Source organism: Piliocolobus tephrosceles, chromosome 1 (assembly GCF_002776525.5).
Source record: "Piliocolobus tephrosceles isolate RC106 chromosome 1, ASM277652v3, whole genome shotgun sequence".
Lineage (NCBI taxonomy): Eukaryota > Metazoa > Chordata > Mammalia > Primates > Cercopithecidae > Piliocolobus > Piliocolobus tephrosceles.
The window spans coordinates 11,844,788-11,869,088 of NC_045434.1; the positions used below are offsets into that span (position 1 = coordinate 11,844,788).

At 43.8% G+C, this 24,301-nt stretch overlaps 1 protein-coding gene across 3 annotated transcripts in view; it reads right to left on the bottom strand.

The window, feature by feature from the left end:
- Positions 1–18,244, bottom strand: part of ACTN2 (actinin alpha 2) — a 75,090-nt gene extending 56,846 nt beyond the window's left edge. For 2 of the 3 annotated variants that reach the window (XM_023216194.2, XM_023216195.2), the window contains exon 1: positions 17,899–18,238. In XM_023216194.2, coding sequence (XP_023071962.2) covers positions 17,899–18,024 — 126 coding nt within the window. In that variant the 5' untranslated portion in view covers positions 18,025–18,238. Of the gene's footprint in view, positions 1–17,898 lie in introns of all 3 variants that reach the window. The other variant, XM_023216196.2, reaches the window with a different exon arrangement.
- Positions 18,245–24,301: the final 6,057 nt, after the last annotated feature.

Consider the following 24,301-nt stretch of genomic DNA (forward strand, 5'->3'; position numbering starts at 1 on the left):
CTTCTAAAATTCTTGAAACAAGATTTTAATTATTGAAAAAAAAAAGATAGAGCATCCTCTCTCCTAAATGAGGGTTAGCAAATGATCCTGATGAAACCCTTCCCCCACCTTTTAACTGTTAAATTAATTCAAGAGTTAAGACCAGAAATATGAAGATTCTTCCCAAACTATTTTAGGGCTGGAAGCATATGTTAAACTAACCAAATCAAATTATCTTTAGAATCAAAGTATAAGTCATGTTTGCTCTAAAAGGCAAAAAAAAAAAAAAAAGGTAGTAGGCCCAAAGGACCACATGAAAGCTATTGGTGCCTGGTCATCTGAGCTTCCAGATTTTCTAAGCCAGGAGCCTGACTTAGCCACTAGCTCAATGTTGTGTGGGGTCACACCTGCCTCCCCCAGGCTGGCACAAACTACGTGGAGAATTCCTTTGAGGACTTTCTGGTAAGTAATCATATTAAGGCTCCCAACAAACAGCCTTACATCTGATTGATCCTGAGCTATGCTTCTCAAAATAACTTGTTCCCTTGGAGCCTGGGTAATTACGTGCAAGATGTGGCTCTGTGACAGGGCAGACCCAACTGTTGCTCAGTTTTAGGCAGCAGCAGCAGCATTTATTGTACTTTTCTCATTCTCTTCTTAAGGATGAATTCAAGCCAAAAGAAAAGCACACTGATGATTCTGCCCTCAACCCATCCGGCAACTGGGGAAGCAGCTTGTACTACACAGACAGCAAAATAAATATTCTTTAATTTAAGTTCACCATACTGCTACTATTTTCAGGGACCCAAATAAATGGCTGCCTACACACAGAGATGCAAGCATTCATTTAGAATGAAACAGCTCTCTGTAATACACCCTATTCTCTGCATCGCTGTCCCAGACCAGAGAACAATTCTAAGTAAGGAACAGCCCACAGTCAGGTACATCTATAGCTTTCCCCTACATATGGGGAAAACTCTGATTAACATAAGCAATAAAAACAGAGAAGCTGGGCATTTCCAACGTTCCTGCCAACTCCACACCGGAGGGAACCAAGCTGGGATTTCCTCCACCAAGAGTTCTCCCCCAGGGCTCCTGCTGACTGGCATTCAGGAAAATGGGTAATAAAGACTGGACATCCGGAGCCATTTCAGACCATGGCATATTAAAGTATAAAATACATAAATAGATGCTTCTAGACTACAGCATAAAGTGAGCTAGTAGGCACTTGGCAAAATGTACATACTTGTTTTCTCCTGGTTGTGACTTTTTTAATATTTAAAAATTTCTAATTTAAAAATGTAATATTTCCTAAATATGCTACAATAAACAGGTATTTCTTACGTATGCGATTATTTAAATCTATATCTTTAAACAATAGTTTAGGAGAGCATAAACATTCGTTAGCCTAGATGTGTAAGTTATTTTCTTTGCCTTTCCCTAGTTGTCTGTAATGATGCTGGCTTGCTTTACTTCACTAATCCTCCATATTCCTAACGGAGGGGGACGAAAACTACGTAACTGCATCCAATCCAGCAATCCTAGAGTTCTGATGTTAATTGCTCAATGAAGTGCTACTTCAAGACTTTTTTACAGCTTCACATTCAAATCCCCATTTTGACATCATATTTTAAAATCCTACTGGAAAGGGTACACACTGCCCAATTGTAGGACTGCAGAATAGAAATCCTTTAAAGTCCTTAATATCCAGTTACCCAGATAGCAGTTACAGCAATAGAACTCACCGTCACACATCAGGCATTTCTGACACGATTTTTCCTGCTTCCCTACCAAGTCCTTAAAGGCCTCTCATGGTGATAGCCCTACCTGTGTCTCAATTATAGACATGAGGTAACAAGTTCTATTCAACATGATTTGTCACACAGTAAATACATTTGTCACCATTTCATGGCTAGATTTTCTTTTCTTTTTTTTTTTTGAGACGGAGTCTTGCTCTGTCGCCCGGGCTGGAGTGCAGTGGCCGGATCTCAGCTCACTGCAAGCTCCGCCTCCCGGGTTTACGCCATTCTCCTGCCTCAGCCTCCCGAGTAGCTGGGATTACAGGCGCCAGCCACCTCGCCCGTCTAGCTTTTTTTTTTTTTTGTATTTAGTAGAGACGGGGTTTCACCGTGTTAGCCAGGATGGTCTCGAACTCCTGACCTCGTGATCCGCCCGTCTCGGCCTCCCAAAGGGCTGGGATTACAGGCTTGAGCCACCGCGCCCGGCCTTCATGGCTAGATTTTCAAGTGCGTAAACATGGAAATAAATTCTTACAATTTTTAGAAAAGACATACTGTCAGAAGAACAAATCTACAGACAGGATTTTAGTAACTGGTTCAGATCTTTAAATAAGGTTTAACTCTTAGTTTTGCAGATGTGTAAAATAAAAGTCATTAATGCCTGGCCCATATTAATATCAAATTGTCTAAAGTGTAAGTATATATGATATTTATAAGACCATATACATAGCATAGAATACAAAACCAAAAGTATAACAGCAAGCCCCGTTTCAGAGGCAACCTGGCCCGCAGAAGGACTCAGCGGAGCGGTGGCCCCACAGCCCTCCAGTCACAGGGCTCGCTCTCACGGTGTTCTACAAAGCTTGGTCTTCTACAAGATTTGTGAATTAAAAGATTCAGAATTACTAGATTATGTATGAGATATATATACATATATCTCAAAGTACTAAAAATCTCACTTCAACAATGTTTACATTTCTAAAGTTCCAGAAATAGGCCAGCACTTTCAGAAAAGGCATTACTACCTGATGTATAAATTACTTGGGGAAAAAAAAATCACTTGGGTGTCAACATGATTTTAACCTTCCATGAGGCTGCCTGTGTATATCCTCAGAACAGGGTGACCCAAGTTTGTAGTCTAAACTGGGCCACTTCTGAGAGGCAAAGGAGGTGCTATTTATAATTCCGCTGGGACAAAAGCCACAAACTGGGATTGTCCTGGACAAACCTGGAGGTAGGGTCACCCTACCTCTGAAATTACTCCAACCACCATGGTCTGTTCATTTCATAAGGAACAAAGGTCCTCAGAGATGAAGTGACTTGCCCAAGGTCACTGGCTACCGTGCTGCTCCTCATACCATCTCTCATCTTTCAGGGTTAAAATGAAATCCCCCCAGCACTTTTCTGGGGCTACCCAGAACATTCCCAGGTATGTGGGAATTCACATCTCTAACAGGGCAGGGGCCTGCTGTGTCTAAATAAATTCCCCGGAAGCAATCTTGGCAAGACGGCCCCTAAAAATAACCTTTGCCAGTCTTGGCAAGACGGCCCCTAAAAATAACCTTTCCCAAAGAACCTTTGCAATGTCTGTTCTGCTCCTTCCTCTGGCTGTCCTCCGGGGGAGGTGGAGGAAATGCAGATGCAGAAGTATCAAATTCAGCATGCTCAGACATCGTTCCCACCTCCTGTCTCAAAGTCAGGCTTATCACTCGAAGCGGTAACAGCAATGGTCAGTGGAGCGAAGAGAGGACTCGTCTCAATAAACCTGATGCGGATGAGGGTCAGTTCATAAGATCAGGTGCAGTACGAGCAGAGGGGCATGCCTCACACACAGTAAATGCCCTACCAGTACTGACTTCACCCCTGGGCACTGCGGTAAGCCACCCACATATACAGGCCTCCCCATCTTCCACTAAGCCTGAAATTCACTGGAATTAAGACAACAGGGTTATTTTCTCAGAAAAGTCACCTTTAAAAATATCAGTGACAATTAGCCAGGTGTGGTGGTGCACGCCTGTAATCCCAGCGACTCGGGAGGCTGAGGCAGGAGAATGGCTTGAATCTGGGAGGTGGAAGTTGCAGTGAGCCAAGATGATGCCACTGCACTTCAGTCTGGGCTATAGAGAGAGACTCCATCTCAAAAATAAAATAAATAAAATAATATAATAAAAATATCAGTGATCCCTAAAAAGGCAGGTCTTAGGAATCTTTCAGTTTTAGGCATAGACAATGATGACAGTAAGTGCATGAAAAATCACAAGGAGAATGTGGGGTCTGCGGGTGGTGTGCAGGTGAAGCAGGCCTAGGTGGCCAGAGGCAGCGGCAGGAAGTAGAGGGCCTCGGGAAACAGGATTTTGAAACATGGTAAGGCAACAAGCAGGTACTCATCAGCCTGCTTCACAGTTTTACTTCGTGCCAGTTTCTTTCATAGTAGAGTATTTATTAACCATTCAAACTTATTTTCCTTTTAATCATCACCTATTCATGAAGCTTGGTTTTTCCTTGGCCTATTGGATACAGAGAGATTCATTATATTCTCTCTGCTTTGGGGTGTGTTTAAAATTTCCCATAATAAAACATTAAATAAATGAACAGGATTTTTTTGTTTGTTTGTTTGTTTTTTGAGATGGAGTCTTGCTCATCACCTAGGCTGAGTGCAGTGGCACGATCTCGGCTCACTGCAAGCTCCGCCTCCCAGGTTCCCACCATTCTCCTGTCTCAGCCTCCCGAGTAGCTGGGACTACAGGCGCCTGCCAAGGCGCCCGGCTAATTTTTTGTATTTTTAGCAGAGACGGGGTTTCACCGTCTTAGCCAGGATGGTCTCCATCTCCTGACCTTGTGATCCGCCCGCCTCGGCCTCCCAAAGTGCTGGGATTACAGGCGTGAGCCACCGCGCCCGGCCAGGAGTTTTAAAAATGTAAAGTGAGTTCTCAGTACTGCCATTTCAAAACGTGCTAGGCTCAGTCCCTGTGGAGCTCTGATCTGAGAGGGCATTCCTGCAGATAAAGACACGGCACCCACAGGAGGATAATTCTAATCTATGCTCCTACCTCTGAAAGTCTCATTTTCTAGTTCCAAAAGGGAGTTGACTCATTATCTCAGTCATCCTGAACTCTGGCTTCTTTTGGAAGTGCGTCAGACATACCAGCATTCACTCTGATAATGTGCCCTTCGTGGCATGGCCCCCAAAACTCTTGAGAGGTTTAGCTGATTCTCCTGCGGCCCCTTCTCTCCTATTTTGGTATTTCTGTTGGACAATGCAACACCTAAAGATTGACTTGGGGAAAATCTTGGAATGACAATATGGACCATGCCTCAAAATTCCGTTTTCTCACTGTTATCAGACAGTCCCAGTTGTACCAGTTTAGAAATTTAAAAAATCACACACACATGCCCGTCCACAAAGACAGGAGGTTTGTAAGTGGAAAATCAGAAATATTGAATCCCAGGCTTCTGCTCGGATTTGGTTACAAATCCGAGCAGAAAGCAACAAAAACAGATAAAGTTTACTGATAAAAATCAAGACCCTTACAGTTAAGCAGCCTGGATCTGAAATCCAGCTCTACCACTTGCAGACCAAAAATATGCAATAAAATAATTAGTGTCTCCATATTTATAAAATTTCAATTACAAGAGAGAACTATTTCTACATAAATTAGACAAAATTCTGTGTGCATTTTCCAGCTACCACTTCCCCACCCTCAGTCACTGCTGGGCAACTCACTTAACTTGCTTAGCTAAAATAATGAAGATAATATTCATCTTTCAAGATCGTTGTGAAGATCCAGTAAAATCATGTATAAGGTTACAACAGTGCCTAGAATTTCTCAATAATAGTTGTTTCTCTGTCTTATTCAGCAAATCATTTGGGATACTAGGAATAATATGTGAAAATCTCTCATTTTTTAATTCACTGGTAAAAATCCGTATATTATCACTTTTTCTGTCTGATTGCAGTATTTTTTGGTTTTAACGTTAGACTGAAAAAAATTACAACATCCTCTGCTCCAAATTCTAACATGAAAGACCAATGTATGCAACGAAATAATCAGCCACTTCATATTACATAAAATTACAATAACAGAATAGAAATACTACAGTCTATAAAACACAAAACACATGGTTTGTATTTTTCTAATCTGATCACCTGAATACCTGCCTCCCCTCAAAAATGCGTTTGTTTCAAAACAGAAAAATATCACCCTCTATGCATAATCTCTAAGTGGATTACAGTTTCCTATATGTCTTTTACTATTTTCATGACTGTTCTTCTCTGATACCCAAAACATCTATAATATGTTTTAAAACCTTAAAACAAAACATCTAAATGAGAACAATAATTCATTTCCCTAATTCTATAAATGATGCAACTGAAAAAGGAAGTCCCATCTTGGAGTTAAATTCTACATTATGTTATTTTTTTTTTCAGGCATCTTACAACTGTTCAATAAAGCCTTCTTTAGCAAAGCCTATCACTGACCATTCTGAGTGCAGAAGAATTTTATGTCACAGACTTGAGCATACCACCATAAGTACATTCATACAGTTTTTTGCTTCCTTTGAAAATATAACTTGTCTGGGCTGGGTGTGGTGGCTCACGCCTATAATCCCAGCACTTTGGGAGGCCACGGCGGGTGGATCACCTGAGGTCAGGAGCTCAAGACCGGCCCGACCAACATGGTGAAACCCCGTCTCTACTTAAAAAAAAAAACAAAAAACAAAAATTAGCCGGGCATGGCGTCCCAGCTACTCGGAAAGCTGAGGCAGGAGAATCACTTGAACCTGGGTGGTGAAAGAAGCACTAAGCCAAGATTGTGCCATTGCACTCCAGCCTGGGTGACAGAGCAAGACTCTGTCTCAAAAAAAAAAAAAAAAAAAGAATGAACTTGTTTCACGAGCTAAAAGATATTGCATTCCACAGCACCAAAGTGCTGGTTTCTGTTCCAGTAACTAAACAAACTTAAATGCCAGATTTAGGGCTGACTGGCAAAGTTCCAATAGAATACCAAGGTGAGATTTCTCCAGAAAGAAAATCAAAGACATCTTGACAGCTGAAGTGGTTCCAAGTTGTCTAATACACGATGTTTTTATCCAGAAAAGCAAGACTTCCACGTTCAGTTCCCATCACCACTTCCTCTAGGAGTCCTCTATTCTTAACTTACTTTAGTGCCGTTCGGGTAGATCCCCTTCCACTTACCCCCTCAGAGTTACACCCATTGCTATATGTAGATAACTTCCACACCTACATCTCCAGCCTTTTCTCCTTTTATTTATTGGATATCAAGCCCTCAATCCAAATTCCCCATTTCTTTTTTCTCAAGATAGGGGTCTTGCTCTGTTGCCCAGGCTGGAGTACAATGATGTAATCCATGGCTCACTGCAGCCTCAACCCCCCCGGCTCAAGCCATCCTCCTGCCTCAGCCTCCTGAGTAGCTGGGCATACAGGCACACACCAACACACCTGGCTGACTTTTGTATTTTTGTAGAGACAGAGTTTCACCAGGTTGCTGTACCTGGCTTCAAATCCCACATTTTTAACTTCTACACAACTCAAGAGCCCCTTTACTTTTACAAATGAATACCAAAGACATTGGAGATAAGGCTAGAAATGATTAGAATTCAGTTTTACAGCCTGGCTATCTTGTGGTATTGGTCAAGGGCCTCAAATATAGTGGGACAACAATGGCCGGGTGTGGTGGCTCACGCCTGTAATCCCAGCACTTTGGGAGGCCGAGGCAGGGGGATCACAGGGTCAAGATCGAGACCATCCTGGCCAACACAGTGAAACCCCATCTCTACTAAAAATACAAAAATCAGCTGGGCATGGTGGTGCACGCCTGTAGTCCCAGCTACTCAGGAGGCTGAGGCAGGAGAATCACTCAAACCCAGGAGGTGGAGGTCACAATGAGCTGAGACCATACCACTGCACTCCAGCCTGGCGACAGAGCAAGACTCCGTCTCAAAAAAAAATAAAAATAGTGGGACAATAGCAGTAAAGTTGTTAGAGTTGAAACAAAAGGACTGTACTTTTTGGAGGTAAAAATGGTCAGCATCAAGTATTTCATATGGTTCTATCTTACATATAAATTATCTTAAAATCCTCATAAACAGCAATGAGATTACCTACCTTCTAAAAGTAATTGTCACCTTCACATCTTGTTTGACCATAACAAAATAACTTAAAGACTCTACATGACTTTAGAAGATAGGATTTCTTGATTTGTCTTTGCAATCTCAATTATAACTACCTGTGCAAAACGCAATCATAGCTTCATATTAAATACTGCTCCCATTCCCCCAAAATAATCTTTTTTTTTTTTTTTTTGAGACAGAGTCTTGCTCTGTCACTCAAGCTGGAGTGCAGTGGCGTGATCTCATTGCACTCCAGCTGTTAGTGCAGCTCACTCACTCCAGTTCCAGTGAGTCTCCTGCCTCAGCCTCCCGAGTAGCTGGGATTACAGGCACACACCACCACACCCTGCTAATTTTTGTATTTTCAGTAGAGACGAGGTTTTACACATTGATCAGGCTGGTCTCGAATTCCTGACCTCAGGTGATCCGCCTGCCTCGGCCTCCCAAAGCACTGGGATTACAGGCTTAAGCCACTGTGCCCAGCCCCAAAATAATCTCATATTCACCTATTTGTACATTTGGTTCTCACAATCACTAATAAAATATAGGTCTTTTCTAAGATAGCATGGCTTTTTATGAGAAGGTTGTAATGGATACTAATAAGAATCTATTTTCAGTGTATAGTAATTTCTAAAGACTATGACCAACACATTTACCCCCTAGCAAAAACAAATAAGACAGATCAAAGTTATGCCAACTTCTTGGACTAGGACTTGGCATGTACGAAGACTGCATATGCCAGTTCTTTCCCAGGACCGCAGAATCACTTGCAATCTTGTCTCCATTTTCCAATTCCACCACTGTGAAACACACTGCACCTTCAAAACAATTTTCCCCCATGTTTTCTATACAAAAACAAATTTAAATTTATACTTCTCCGAATCATAAATGAACTTGGAATTTTCTTTATTAAGTGGGTAAAGGTTTTCAATCTGGGGGGGGGGAAAAAACTCATTTCAAGTCAAATTCAGGTTACCAGAACTTTTTCTCATAAGTATGGTGACAAATTTTATTATGACATACATAAATCTGCATAATTATCTTTTCAATTCCAAAAGCTCTAAATTCCAATTATTTACATGCTTTTTTTTTTTTTTTTTCCCAGGCTGGGGTACAGTGGCATCATCTTGGCTCACTGCAGCCTCCGCCTCCCAGATTCAAGTGATTCTCATGCCTCAGCCACCCAAGTACCTGGGATTATGGGTGAGCATCACCACACCCAGCCAATTTTTTTTTTTTTTTTTGTATTTTTAGTATAGACTGGGTTTTGCCATGTTGGCCAGGCTGGTCTCAAACTCCTGGCCTCATGTGATCCACCTGCCTCGGCCTCCCAAAGAGCTGGGATTACAGGCATGAGCCACTGTGCCCGGCCTGAACATTTTTTAGCGAAAAGCTTATTCCTCACTCTGTCACCCAGAGCTGAGTGCAGTGGTGCCATGATAGCTCACCACAGCCTCCACCTTCTGAGCTCAAGCGATCCTCTCACTTCAGCCTCCCAAGCAGCTAGAACTACAAGCACACGCCACCACACTCTGCTAATTTTTAAATTTTTTATAGAGACAAGGTCTTTCTATGTTGCCCAGGCCAGTCTCTAACTCCTAGCCTCAAGAGACAGCCTTGCCTCAGCCTCCCAAAGTGCTGGGAATACAGACATGAGCCACCACGCCGGGCCTCGACAGCTCAGACTTACAACAAAAATCAAGTCAGGGAACTCTTTTTGGAGACTTGAGGAAATACTTCAAGAGAACATTTTTTAAAAGCATTAAATGAGTATGAGTTGGGAGTTAACATATTTAGAGCTCAAAAAATCATAAAGGCTGTCAAAAAGCTTTTAATTGTTAAAATGAAAGATTTTTAATTAAAAAAAGTAATTGTACTAAACGTTTTTTAGAAATGATTCATAATTTCTTCATTTAATAAATGCCAGTGTGGGCCAGGCATAGTGGCTCACACCTGTAATGCCAGCACTTTGTGAGGTCAAGGCGGGCGGATCACTTGAGGTCTGGAGTTCGAGACCAGCCTGGCCAACATGGTGAAACCCCATCTCTAATGAAAGTATAGAAAATTAGCCAGGCATGGTGGCGTATGCTTGCAATCCCAGCTACTCGGGAGGCTGAGAATGGAGAATCACTTGAACCCAGAAGGCGGAGGTTGCAGTGAGCCAAGATCGTGCCATTTCACTCCAGCCTAGGAAACAGAGCAAGACTTTGTCTCAAAAAAAAGAAAAGAAAAGAAAAGAAAAGGCCAGGCAGAGTGGCTCACACCTGTAATCCCAGGACTCTGGGATGCCAAAGCAGGTGGATGACCAGAGGTCACGAGTTCAAGACCAGCCTGACCAACATGGAGAAATCCCATTTCTACTGAAAATATAAAAAATTAGCCGGGCATGGTGGCACATGCCTGTAATCCCAGCTACTCAGGAGGCTGAGGCAAGAGAATCACTTGAAACCAGCAGGCGGAGATTGCGGTGAGCCGAGATTGTGCCATTGTACTCCAGCCTGGGCAACAAGAGTGAAATCCCGTTTCAAAAAAAAGAAGAAAAAAAGAAAAAAAAAATCGAAGTGCAGACTCTGTGTGAGCCCAATGAGGCACAGGCACCTACAGAGAAGAGCTACTGCTCACAGCCCTTGTTGGGGAGACAAAGAGAGTATCACGTGACCCCTGCTCTAGCAGGCAGGCCTTCTAGTGAAGCAGCTGCAGAAGGAGGTACTACCAAGATAGGTGGAGGAGGGACGGTCTCTGGAAGAGACAAGGGCTCAAGTCAGACACTGTGACAAGCAATCAGGGACATGAGATGTTGAAAAACCCACAGCAGGGATGCTGGGGTGGTGAACGAACAGACGACGGGGCTAGTTCAGGCCTAGCCTCACAAACCACCGTAAGAGGCTTGAACTCTCTCCTGAAGGCAACGAAGAACCACAGAGACACCTGAATCTGGAAAATATCACAACCAGGCTTGTGTCTTATTAAGATCATTCTTGGCAGCATCTTGGAGAAAAGCCAGCAGACGAGCATGACCCTTGGAAGGGTGACAAAAAGGGAGGCCACCACCCTCATCTCCGCAGGGAAGGCGGAAAGCCTGAAGGCCTTGGAGCACACAGGGAAAGGAAAAGGCAGGGTCCAGAGGACTCCATGGGAGGTGGTGACCCCACGGCTGTGGTGTGGGAGAGAAGGAGGCGGCAAGGGTAACACCCAGGTTTCTGGCTTGGGCACCTGGGAGAAAGACGTTTCCATTCACCATGAAGGAGAACCAAGCAGGAGGGTTTTGAAACACCTTTGGCTTTGAAAACACCTTCCTTACACCAGCCTGGCTGAAGCAGATGCCCCTCCTCTGTGCTTCTCACAGACCACTCCTGTCTCTTGAACCAGGCTGTAAGCTCCTTAAGGGCCATGGTGGTGTCATCAGCTCTCTCTGCTGGTCCCTAGAAGGACCACAAAAATGTTTGCCAAATGAATGAAAGAATGAACAATCACGCTTGTGTTCCATTTATATTTTGCTCCTCACTAGGGTTGCAGGTAAAAACACCTTCTAGTTTCCAAACTAGAAAGCTGTGGAGATGGGAAGTGGTGTGTGTGTGTGTGTGTGTGTGTATGTTCAGATATGTTTGTACCAAAAATTGTCCTCAGTCTTCTTCAGAAAGGCCAAATTCTTGCCCTTAAGATTTTCCTTCCTTTGAAATGTGTCTAGCATAGTAGTTTGCAAGCTTCTCCCCCAATCTTTGCTTTCTGTTCTTTCTGGAAGACTTAGTGCCGTTCCCAGGGAAACGGCGGTAGGATTCTGACTGTCCTCCAACGCGTTCCGTGTGAGCTCCTCTGCTCGGCATGGTAGCGCCCTCACCCACTCCAGAACTGCGCCTTTTCTGTAGGTGTCTCCCAGCTGCAGTAACCGACTGCGGTGCTTTCTGACAGTTTTCTGAGGCTGCGTTAATTAAGTTTTCCCCGCTAAGAGTTATATTCCCCCTCCCACACTCCCGGAAAATCTTATTATGGGCTTAAGTTTCGTACCTGGTGAACGTGGCTGAAGGCCTAGGGCAACCCCAGGACACATCATGGTGTCCCAAATAGGATGTAAAGACAAAGAGTGTTTTTTGTGCCTCAGAACTCCTGCACCTGTGATTCTCTGTAGCAAACCACATGTATATTTATTACAGTCCCTCTGGGTACAGAGTTTTCTTAGTGCCCACACAAGACTCTGCCTTTAACCTCTTCCTTGACACTTCTGCCCATTAAGAACTTCCTCTGGCTCTCAAAGACTATCTACAACTCCACCTCTCCCTCCCAGCAATGGCCACATGTACACCGGACTTGCCACCTCAGCACAGTGGCTCCTTTCCCTGCATGGAATAATGACGCATCCCGTAAATACTTAACTTCTTATCCAGACACAATCTCCCAGTGGATAAACAGACTCTCCTCATTAGTTTGGCTGTTACTTGTCAATACCACTGTCTTGACATTAAAATCCAGGCGCTGTAATGGTGAGGATCATATCTACTTAATTGGATTTATACCACAGCCTACTGTGGAACAACAGGTGGTTATTTAATACTTCATATAATCCCTTCTGATCACTCTCAAATTGATGCCTTCCTCACCATTGCTTCTAACAGCCCCCTTGTTCTAATCCTCACCACTTTATCTGTATGGTCCCATAACAGGCTTCTGCCTGGGTCCTCCAGCCTCAGGTCCTTGTCCACTCAGATTTATCCTGCCAACAACGCTAGTTCTGTAAGCATGGGTCTCCCCAGCTCAAAAGACCTCTGGAGCTCTGCATGGTTTGGAGAATAAAGTCTGCACTCACCTTAGCATCCCAGGCCCTCTGTAACCTGGCCCTTTTTCATGGATCCAACTTTCCAAGTTTGAATATGCATCTTTAGCATCAGGTATTATCTCCTTATCACACGTACACAAACACAGACATATCCAATACAGAGCTAAGCCACAGACATATCCAATACACAGACATATCCAATACAGAGCTAGGCTTTGGGAGACCTGAGTTCTGGTCTGGCCACCTTGGTTACTTTCTCCTTCTATACTCTTACCTTCGAACTTCTCCCATTTCTCAATGAGAGGGTGAATGCAGGGATGCCAGGGTGCTCTGATAGTGCCAACGGTAAACACTTATTGTATTACACTTACTATTTTCTATTTTTTGAGATGGGGACTTGCTCTGTTGCCCAGGCTGGAGTGTAGTGGCATGATCACAGCTCACTGCAACCTCAAACTCCTGGGCTCAAATGATCCTCTGGCCTCACCCTCCCAAGTAGGTAGGATTACAGCTGTGCACCACCACACCTGGCTAAACTTTTTATTTTTTTGCAGAGATGGGGTCTTGCTGTGTTGCCCAGGCTGGTCTCAAACTCCTGGGCTCAAGTAATCTTCCTATCTTGGCCTCTCAAAGTGCTGGGATTACAGGCATGAGCCACTGCACCCAGCTAACTTTTATTCTTGCACTTACTATTAAGCAATTTCTTGTTTAATATGCACTTATTATTAATTTCTTACTTCCAAGTGTTTCAGTGTATAAATCCTATCTTTAAAAATACACCAGGCTGGGTGCAGTGACTCACACCTGTAATCCCAGCACTTTGGGAGGCCGAGGCGGGCAGATCACAAGGTCTGGAGATTGAGACCATCCTGGCTAACACAGTGAAACCCCGCCTCTACTAAAAATAAAAGAAAATTAGCCAGGCATGGTGACACACACCTGTAATCCCAGCTACCCAGCGTCTGTAATCCCAGCTACTATAAGGCTGAGGCAGGAAAATTGCTTGAACCCAGGAGGCGGAGGTTGCAGTGAGCTGAGATTGCACACTGCACTCCAGCCTGGGCAACACAGAGCAAGACTGTCTCAAAACAAAACAAAACAAAACAAAAAAAGTACACCAGAGGAGGGGGGAATGGGAAGCTAGTTTTTAATGGGTACAGAGTTTGAGCGTGGGATGATGGAAAAGTTCTGGAGGCACAGAGTGGTGACGGTTGCACAATAATGTGAATAGACGTAACGCCACTGAATTGTACACTTACAATGACAATAGTAAATTTTCTGTGATGTGTACTTCCCCATAATTTTCAAAGTATATCAAGGTCACCAAGGGCCAAATCTCATGCTCCGTTATCCCTCACAAGTCTAAGCACAGTGCTGATTAACAAATATTCGGTGCACAAGGATAATGATACCTGAACATTTACAGATCGCTTTACAATGTGTAAAGCCCCTTCACCATAAAATAGTTTAACCGTTTGATCCAGACAAAAAACCCTGTGAGTTAAGAAAGACAGGTATTTATCTTCATTTTCTAGGTGAAGAAATTGAGACTTGAAACATTTAGTGATTCAACTGCAGTCGGGTACTAGGCAGAGCTTCCACTGATCTGGGTCTCATGAATCTGAGAAATGTCACAAGCTTTTTGTTGATCGTTGGAACAATTAGTGCCTTTTCTCCTAGGAAAAGTTCATGCAAGAGTATGTGTCATTAGGCAGGAAGAGCCTTCACCTTGTGCTCTAAATCAGCAGCTGCTGCCCACAGAACAAGGGTAGGGGCAACTCGAAGGCTCCCAGGCTCCCTATTTAATCCGGACCCCGTGGGCGGCTGCCTCTGCACACGCATCCTGCCAGGCTGCCTGACCCGACATGGCAACACGTTCGCCTAAATGCCAGACTGACAGGAGGTGCTCCAAGGTGAATCCAGCCATCTCAACTGTGAAGAGTGCAAAAGAATCTGAATTTCTTTAGGGACTATTGAAAACAATCAGAACACTTAGAAAAGTTTATCGATTATCAAGCCGTGTACTGATTATGGACATAAGGATCCTTTACGTATCGAAACATATTTCGTTTCCTTAAAAGGTCTGCTCTAGCCTCCCAGTACAGTTAAGGACAGCGCCCTGAGCTTGTGAAGATAGCAAACATATTCAGCATTGCTGCTCTGACAAGTCACCTCCCAAATAGGCTTCAGTTGAGGTACAAGCTCAATGTGTTCCTTGGTTCCAGGAGACGTTTACTTCTAGACGCCAACACTCTGAAAGTTTCAACAGTCCACTGAAGAGGTCCCAATTTACTTAGAAATTGATATCCCTAAACTGTGTTCTATATGGTAAAACATTCTCACTCCAAGAGTGTGCCTCAGCATTTCGGTGTCTTAAAATATTGTATCTGGGGCTGAGCATGGTGGCTCATATCCTTAGTATTAGCGCTTTAGGAGGCCAAGGTGGGAGAATGGCCAGGAATTCAAGACCTGCCTGAGCAACACAGTGAGACCCTGTCTCTACAAAAAAGTTTTTAAAATAAAAAAATCAGCCATGTGTGGTGGTGGTGCATGCCTCGACGTCATGGAGGTCACTTGACCCCAGCAGGTCGAGGCTGCAGTGAGCTATTATCATGCCACTGCACTCCAGCCTGTGCAACAGAGCAAAATCCTAACTCTAAACATTGTATATTATATATACAACATACGTGTGTGTGTGTGTATATATATATAAAATATCTGTAAGACTGCAGGCATTTTTCTTCTACCCATGAGTTGTATGAAGTAAAATATTTCTTTATAGAAAATATAAATATTCCTAACCCTATTAACACACTCTTGTGTGTAACACACTCTTCCTAACACACTCTTGAAAGAGAAGGTAGACACATTGAAATACCTATTCGCACTCATGCTAAACCCACTATCTTCTGGATTCCCTTCTCTTATAAAACACATTACACTTTATAAAGTCCTTCTACAACAAGGCTTTCATTCCACACCACAGAGCAAGGATTACCATAGCCCATGAGACTCTCTGAACTGTAGATATAATTAGGCATCACATCCATTATGACACCACGGACGTCATCATGTGCTACCAGCATCTGTTGACAGATCTCATACCCAGTATATCAACGAAATGGCAAGTGTGGAGAAGGTAGCCCACAATAGAAACAATGGCATTTTACCCTCGTCCGGTTCCAGCAGTCTGTCTCATAGGACATAAATAGAGGCCACTGCTCTGGCTGCACTGAGCTCACAGTTCAATATTATTTTACTGACTTGAGCAGAGTCTATACCAAAAGTAGAAATAGAGAATTGAGAGTAGAAATAGAGAATCTTCTAGATCTGTCCTAATGTAGTTTTTACCCCCCATGCAACAACATTCAAACTATCTGAAGAAAAAAAAATTATCATGTTAAACGTTTTAACATTATTTTGGACTGGGATCTGGAAGTATGTCATTTTTACTTCAACTTTACTTAAGTAAATTTACTTGAAGTAAATCAACTTTACTTCAAGTGCTATGCAATTATAATAATACAGTCAACATGGGAATCCCAAACCTAAAATAATTAAAAGCCATATATCAAAAAAATACTGCAAATATATTAAAAGATTAAATATGGTGGAAGGGATGTCAATGTGGCCTCCGGAAATTGTCATTACCTCTATCCTGCTATCTTACTGTACTTAAAAAAAAAAAAAAAAAAAAAAAGGCAACAGAAAGCATTGTGATCAGACTATCACTTTCAAAAATGATGGGCAGACTACCTGTCCAACTCCTTAGCTATTTTACAGTTCCTCATACGAAAGCAATTTTTTAAAACAAAGACCGGGAGTTAGGGAGTTACCTTTTTTTTAATCCACGAAAAGTGCAGTAATCAAAATTTGAGGAAATTGTTTTAAAAAAACACTCACTGCTAAAAATTAAGGTCACTTTTTAACTTCGTGCTGATGGATGATGCATCAGCTGGTCCAGATGACACATTAGGAATCCTCAAGCCATGTGCTTCCTTCACAATCAGTACTTTAAACAACGGTAGACGGCTTGAAGTTTTGTTGTTTCTATTTATTACTCCCATTTTCTAAAAAAGGTAGGGATGGTAAAAGCCTTAAGAAACTCGGGGAGAGACTGAAATGTAGCTAAATTGGAGCTTTAAAATAATAATAGTAAATGGTATTTTAGGAGAGAGGGTAGACAAGAGACATCCTGATATAAAAATAGTGCTTGGTTATTTGATAATTATCTCTCCTTCCAGCTAACGCTGTTTGCTGTGAGAGAAGTTTGGGATGTGTGTTCACCATCACACTCCTATTCACCAAATACTATCGCACGATCAACTACAGAGCCAATTATACAGAGACTCCCATGCACGCTGTGTTCACCACAGGCTATCTATCCACTTAAAGCAGGCCCTTAGAAGGGAAATCTATCTTGCCCCACGCCCAGAAAAATAGGGGGGTAAAAGCTCAGAGCGTTTGGCTTTTACCATAACCCTCTTATCTTAAGGTTGGGTTAGCAGGTCTCTGTTGTCATGCCTGACCCAAGCAGGCTCCTTGCCTAGTCAAGTAAGAGGCGGGATTAAGCCTCCTGGTGAGCATTCCCTATTTATTCTAGCCAAGAGGATCAAGAGGAAATCTTGAAATAGTGGAATGTTCCACTGGGCCCCCAGAGAGCGCCAATCAAAACGGGGAGGGAGCTTTCAGAAGCTGGCTGACTCCTTCGTCCCTGTGTGCTTACCTCAATGAACTATAAATAGAGTGTGAAATAATTGTGACTATCGGTAAATGTCTATAGTGTTCATACAACATCCCTCTCCAAGGAACCCAAAAGATTGAATAAATGACTTTGCATGACTCTAGGGGCTGCCCGGTGGAAACTGCAATGAAGCTGATGTTCTTTTGCTTCTTTCAATGGGGAAGAGAGAGGCTGGGGTAAAAGGACACAAACGGGCCAGGAGAGTATAACTCGGGGGCCAAGGTCACAGATTCAAGGGGTCAGGAGCAGACCAGAGACCCCTTCAGATCCTGGTCTAACGCGGGTTGGTGTGAGGAACAGAACCACATCTGTGACTCCGATGCTGCTAACACACACACGACGCCCAGTGTCCTGCCTGTCCCCGGACATGTCCTCTTTCCTAAGGGGTCCCCGGGGCTGCGAGGGCACAGGACAGCACAGCATCTCCACAAAACGCCCTCTCGCCAGTCGCCAGGCCACGCGGCCAAGCGCACGGGAGCCCCGCGGGGGACCTGGCCCCACCACGCGCGGGCGGCCCGCGGGCCCCTGCTGACCTTTCTCTGCTGCTTCTCCCAGGCCGGGTCCAGGAGCAGGTCGCGGTCCCACTCCTCCTCCTGGATCATGTACTCATCCTCGTCGTACACGTAGTTGTACTGCACACCGGGCTCTATCTGGTTCATGGCGCTCGGTTGGCCGGGGCTGCGTCGGGGCGCGAGGAGCTCGGACGCACGGGCTGACGGGCAAATGGACCCACGGAGGTAGCGGGTGGCGGGCGGCGGGCGCGGGGTGACCTTCGCGCGACTCCTCTCGGGGCGGCACGCCTGGGCGCAGAGTCTCGGGCGAAGCACCAGCTCCGGCTGCGAGCAGCTGCCGCGCGGCTTAATAGCCGCGCCGCCCGTCACGTGGCCGCCCGGCCGCGCCCCCGCCGCCACCGCCCCCCAGCCCCGCCCGTAGAGGCCCAGCCAGCCCCGCCCCGAGCACGTGCGGGCGGACCCGGGCGCCGGGCCCCTCCACGGTTTCGCCTGCAGCCGCCGCCCTGAGGCCGCCTGCACGCCTTGCGCGGAGGCCTCCGGGAACGCGTGGGGTGCGGCCGGGCCCGAGCAGAGCCACGCCTGCCACCCACGCTCTGAGAGCGGCTGGTTCGCTGCGCGGGGTCCGTCGGTGTCCCGGGTGGGTGATCGCGGGCCAGGGGAGGGCCACCCAAGAGGCTGGGTCCCTGACACCCCCCAACACAGCCAAATTTTCCAAATGTCATTCGGAATTCGCGTTTTCCATATATTCCCACATATTCATTGGAGATCTCTCTTCTCTCTCTCTCATCTCTCTCTCGTGCCTCTCTCTCCGCTCATCTGTCGCTCTCTCCCGTGTCTCTCTCCCGTGTCTCTCTCTCATCTCTGTCCCTCTTTCTCCCGTGTCTCTCTCATATATCTCTCTCATATCTCTCTCATCTCTGTCTCTCTTTCCCGTGTCTCTCTCTCTCGTGTGTCTCTCTCTCCTCTCATCTCTGTCTCTTGTGTCTCACTGTCTCTTGTCTGCCTCTTGTGTCTCTCTCCTCTGTCTCTCTCGTCTCTCTCTCTCGTCTCTCTCTCTCTCGTGTCTCTCATTCTCTCATCTGTGTCTGTCTCCTGTGTCTCTCATCCCTCTCTCATCTCTCTCCCCCCCCCCCGCCACCGTTTCTCTTCCTCTCGCTCTCTCACACATATATATACATACAGCCCCCCTATGGAGTACAGTTTAAAAGCTACAGAATCCCCTCTTCCTTCTCTCCTCCCCACCCTCACCTGGGGAAATCAAGGCACGATTTGGATCCATCCTATTAAAATGTCAGGAACCAAACCAAAGGCAGGAAGTGTCAGCTCTCACCTGCCGGGCATAAATTTAAGAGAGCTGACAATGAAGGGCAAGCGGCCAGCTTCCTGTTGTATTTCCATGTCGCCCTGTGGGTTGCACTTAACGCCTTTTCATCCCACTAGTGCTGGCTAGCTGTTCCCTATCAGTTATGCCGCCACAGGAAGCAAAATGAGGACCCTTGGGATCAGTAGGCTGAAATTTTTTAATCAAAAATGTATTGAGCAACTACTGTAAACCAGAGGTTGCCTTAGGCACCAAATGAGCTGATAGGATGCCTACCTCTAATTCAGTTTATATCTCAATTGAATAAATGTTGCCCACAGATGCTACAGAATTTTTTGTGATTCAGGGCTACTAATTTGTGGGCATGTTTCAAGTTTGGTTTGTCTGGATTTATCATTGTTCCTTAGAATTTTGACATCACTCTCCGTTACTGTTTGGGGCTTAGCAGAAAGACTAACAATTAGCAAATAGATTGCATTCACTTTTTTTTTTTTTTTCCAGTGAGGGAGCTTCGCTCTTGTTGCCCAGCCTGGAGTGCAAGGGCACGGTCTCAGCTCACTGCAACCTCCACCTCTCGGGTTCAAGTGATTCTCCTGCCTCAGCCTCCCGAGTAGCTGGGACTACAGGCAGGCGCCACCACGCCCGCCTAATTTTGTATTTTTAGTAGAGACGGGGTTTCTCCATGTGGGTCAGGCTGGTCTTGAACTCCCAACCTCAGGTGATCCGCCCACCTCGGCCTTCAAAAGTGGGGATTACAGGTGTGAGCCACCGCACCCGGCCATATTAACATTTTCAAAAACCTTCTCACTGGGATGTAAATTCCTCGAACACAGGGATTTTGTCTGGTCCACAGTTGTAGACCTCAGTAACTACAGGCGTGTCCACCACATAGTGGTGCTCAAATATTTGTTTAAAGAAGTAATATCCCTAGAAATAGTGACTGAGCTAATTTACTTGGATTTAAATGTAAAATTTAGAGTTTATATATTGGATTAAAATCATACTCTTGAAACAAGTTGATCAATAAATTTTAACTATTAGAAACTGGGGCTGGGCGCAGTGGCTCATGCCTGTTATCCCAGCACTTTGGGAGGCCGAGGTGGGCGGATTACCTGAGGTCAGGAGTTCAAGACCAGCCTGGCTAACATGATGAAACTTAAAAAAAAAACAAAACAAAAGCTGGCTGTAGTGGCATGCATCTGTAATCCCAGCTACTTGGGAGGCTGAGGCAGGAGAATCGCTTGAACCTGGGAGGCAGAGGTTGCAGTGAGCAGAAATCGCACCACTGCACTCCAGCCTGGGCGACAAGAGCAAAATTCCATCTCAAAAAAAAAAAAAGAAAAGAAAAGAAAAAAAGAAAGAAAAGAAAAGAAACTGGATCTACAATTACAAAAAGTGCTACGTTGTTCAACTTAGTTTTCAAAAATTAACTGTGGGGACTTAAAGTTCTAGACGAGATGGAAAAACAGCACCAGATTTACCATCCTGCCTGAAACAACTAAAGCCTGGGGGAAAAAAAACACATAAAACAACGGTTTTCAAGACATTAGTCATCAGGCAAAGAGGGACAATGAACCCTCAGAGGCAGAAAATAAATGTGAGTACTGCAATTGCCCCAGCTTACAGCCTGGAGAAAAATTTCCAGATGCAATGCAATAGAGGGGTACCCAGGCACAGCTTACTGGTCTCCGTAAAATGAGAGTTCAGAGAGACCAAGCATTAGAATTTGCAAAGCCAATTACAGGAGAAAATAGAGCTGCAAAGAGAGAAAATCCTGGAGATTTGCTGTCCCCTGGAATCTGATCAGTGAATACATGAGAGGAAACTGCCTGAGGCCAAGGAAAGAAGGTACCGAAAGGAATAGAAGGAATGATTCTTTAATTCATAAAGGGCCAGGAATAGTTCCTGTTTCCATCAGCCAGGGTGGAAAACCTTATAATCCACAAAGCATCAGAGTACTCCGACCTGGAGGGAAATTAGCTCTTGATTAAATGTTATACTGGTCCTGCCTGCAAAACCTGAAAAACATGACCTGAAAATAATAGTTTCCAAGTAACTTAACCATGTCCCACATCAAAGCTCAAAAATTTTATCTATAAGAATATGAAAACGTTCAACAATCAAATTTTACCCAAACGTAAAATTTGCAATTTCTGCCACCTGTGAAATATTACCAAATTTTTCACAGGTGTGCAAAGAAACTGACACATATCATCCATAATGAGAACAATCCATCAATCAAAACTGATCTAGAATTGACACAGATTATAGAATTAGTAGAAAGGAACATTAGAAGAGTGATTATTGCTATATTCCATATATTTAAGAAGCTAGAGGAGACATTGAACATGACAAGAAGAGACAGAGGAGATATAAAAAATTTAATATCTGGAGATGAAAACTACATCTGAAATTTTAAAATACACTAAACACATTTGCCTATAGACACTGCATTAGAAAAGATGAACGAACTTGAAGGCATAGCAATAGAAAAAAAATCCAATATGAAACATACAGAAAGAAAACAGGCTTAAGAAATGAGCACAGCCAGGCGCAGTGGCTCACGCCTGTAATTCCAGCACTTTGAGAGGCCAAGGTGGGCGGATCACCTGAAGGCAGGAGTTCAAGACCAGCCTGGCCAACAAAGTGAAACCCTGTTTCTACTAAAAATACAAAAATAGCCGGGCATGGTGGTGGCACCTGTAATCCCAGCTACTCGGGAGACTGAGGCAGAAGAATCGCTTGAACTGGGAGGTGGAAGTTGCAGTGAGCCGAGATCGCACCACTGCACTCCGATCTGGGCGACAAAGTGAGACTCTGCCTCAAGAAAAAGGAAGGAAGGAAGGGAGGGAGGGAGGGAGGATCTCTGAGTTGTGAGAAGTCTTCAAGCGGTTTAGTATCCAAGTAACTGGAGTATCTGAAGTGGGAGAACAGGAAAAAACAAAAGGACTTGAAGAAGTAACAGACAAAGTCAAGAAATTAGTAAGGGGACTTCCACTTCTGGCCAAGGTGGAGTATGGTGAACTGAGATAATTCTCCCTAAAACAACCACTGCCTCCCACCAGCGGGACTGGAAAAAATGGATCATTCACAGAGCACCAAGTAGAATACTTAGGAAGGTCTTGCCTCAGCAGGGCAGAATGATTACTCCTAAATAGAGCATTGCTCTAAGCTGGTTAATCAAATCATAAAAACAAGACCCAAAAGATTAAAACCATTTCCAAGTTTCTGCATCACAGAACATAGCTCAAGAATATTTATAGCATACAAAAATATCCAGCACCCAACAAGGTAAAACATCATAATACCTGACATTCAATACAAGATTACCAGGTATGGCGAGGCGTGGTAGCTCACACCTGTAATCCCAGCACTGTAGGGGGCCGAGGTGGGTGGATCACCTGAGATCAGGAGTTCGAGACCAGCCTGACCAACATAGTGAAACCCCGTCTCTACTAAAAACACAAAAATTAGCTGGGTGTGGTGGTGGGTGCCTGTAATCCCAGCTACTTGGGAGGATGAGGCAGGAGAATCACTTGAACCCAGGAAGCGGAGGCTGCAGCGAGCCAAGAGCGCGCCACTGCACTCCAGCCTCGTGATACAATAAGACTCCGTCTCAAAAAATAAAAAAAATTAAAATTAAAAAGATTACCAGACATACCAAGAGACAGGAAAACACACCCATAATAATGAGAATATAAATCAATTGAAACCGACTTAGGACTGACAGATGTTAAAGTTAGCAGATAAGGACATTAAAACAGTTTCTATGACTGTATTCCATATGTTCAAAAACTTAAATACAGATATGAAAGATACGTTTTAAAAGACTCAAAACTTCCAGAGATGAAAACGAAAATGTCTGAGAAGAAGAATACACTGAATGCCATTAAGGGAAGATTAGACACTGGAGAAGAGATTAGTGAACTTCGAAAGCATAGCAGTATAAACAACCCAAAATGAAACACAGAAAGAAAAAATAATCCAAAAGAATGAAAAGAGCTTCAGTGAGTTTGCTGAAAGAACAGTTCACCATCTCTCCTGAATATGCCTACACATTCTTCCTGGTCTGCCAGAAATGATAGGACCCTGACAGCTCTTTACCCCGCCCATTTCTCAGGGTTGTGTTTGCAATGTACAGCCTTGACAAAGGCAGTGGTACCTACTCCCAAGCAAAAAGTCTTGCTTTTGGTTGCATAAAAGTCCTGCGGCGCAAGGTCCTCTTCTATAATGAGACTTACTGTGTGTGCAGGCTTTCATTATGAGCCCTTTGGGGTCACCTCAATGGGACTTGGAGGTTATGGGGAACCTGCATGAAAATCAAGACAGGTCATTTTCAGGGCTGTAAAACAACTCTCAGTAAATGTAAAAGAATTCAATCTTAAAATGAGTGTTCTCAGATTACAATGGAATTAAGTTAGTAATCAGTAACAGAAAGATCTCTGAAAATTCTTTGGATATTTGAAATTCAATAATACATTTTTAGTTAAGCCATGGATCGAAGAAAAAAATTTAAAAGAATTTTAGAAAGTGATTTTTAACTGCATGAAAAGTAAAGAATTTGCAGGATACCACTAAAGCAGGACTTAGGAGGAAATTTATAGCACTAAATGCCTATATTAGAAAAGAAGGATTTTACATCAATGACCTCAGCTTCCACCTTAAGAAACTAGAAAAAAGGGGCAAAGTAAAGTATGCAAAAGAAAAGGCATAATAAAGATCAAAGTAGAAATCATTGAAATTCATAAACCCAAGAGAGAAAACCAATAAGCTCAAAGCTAGTTCTTTGAGGAAACCAATAAAATTGATATGCTTCAAGTCACACTGAAAAAGGAAAGAAGACACCAATTATACATATCAGAAATGAAAGAGGTGACATTACTGCAGTTTTTATAGATATTAAAATAATAATATGTGAATATTACTATTAAGAACATTCTTAGTATGTGAATATTTTAATATTCACATATTATTCTTTTATATCTGTACTATACTTTCATATCTATACTGTATGACAATAAATTCAACAACTTAGATGAAATAGACAGCTCTCTTTAACAACACAAACTATAGATCAATATCCTTCATGAAAATATTTGCAAA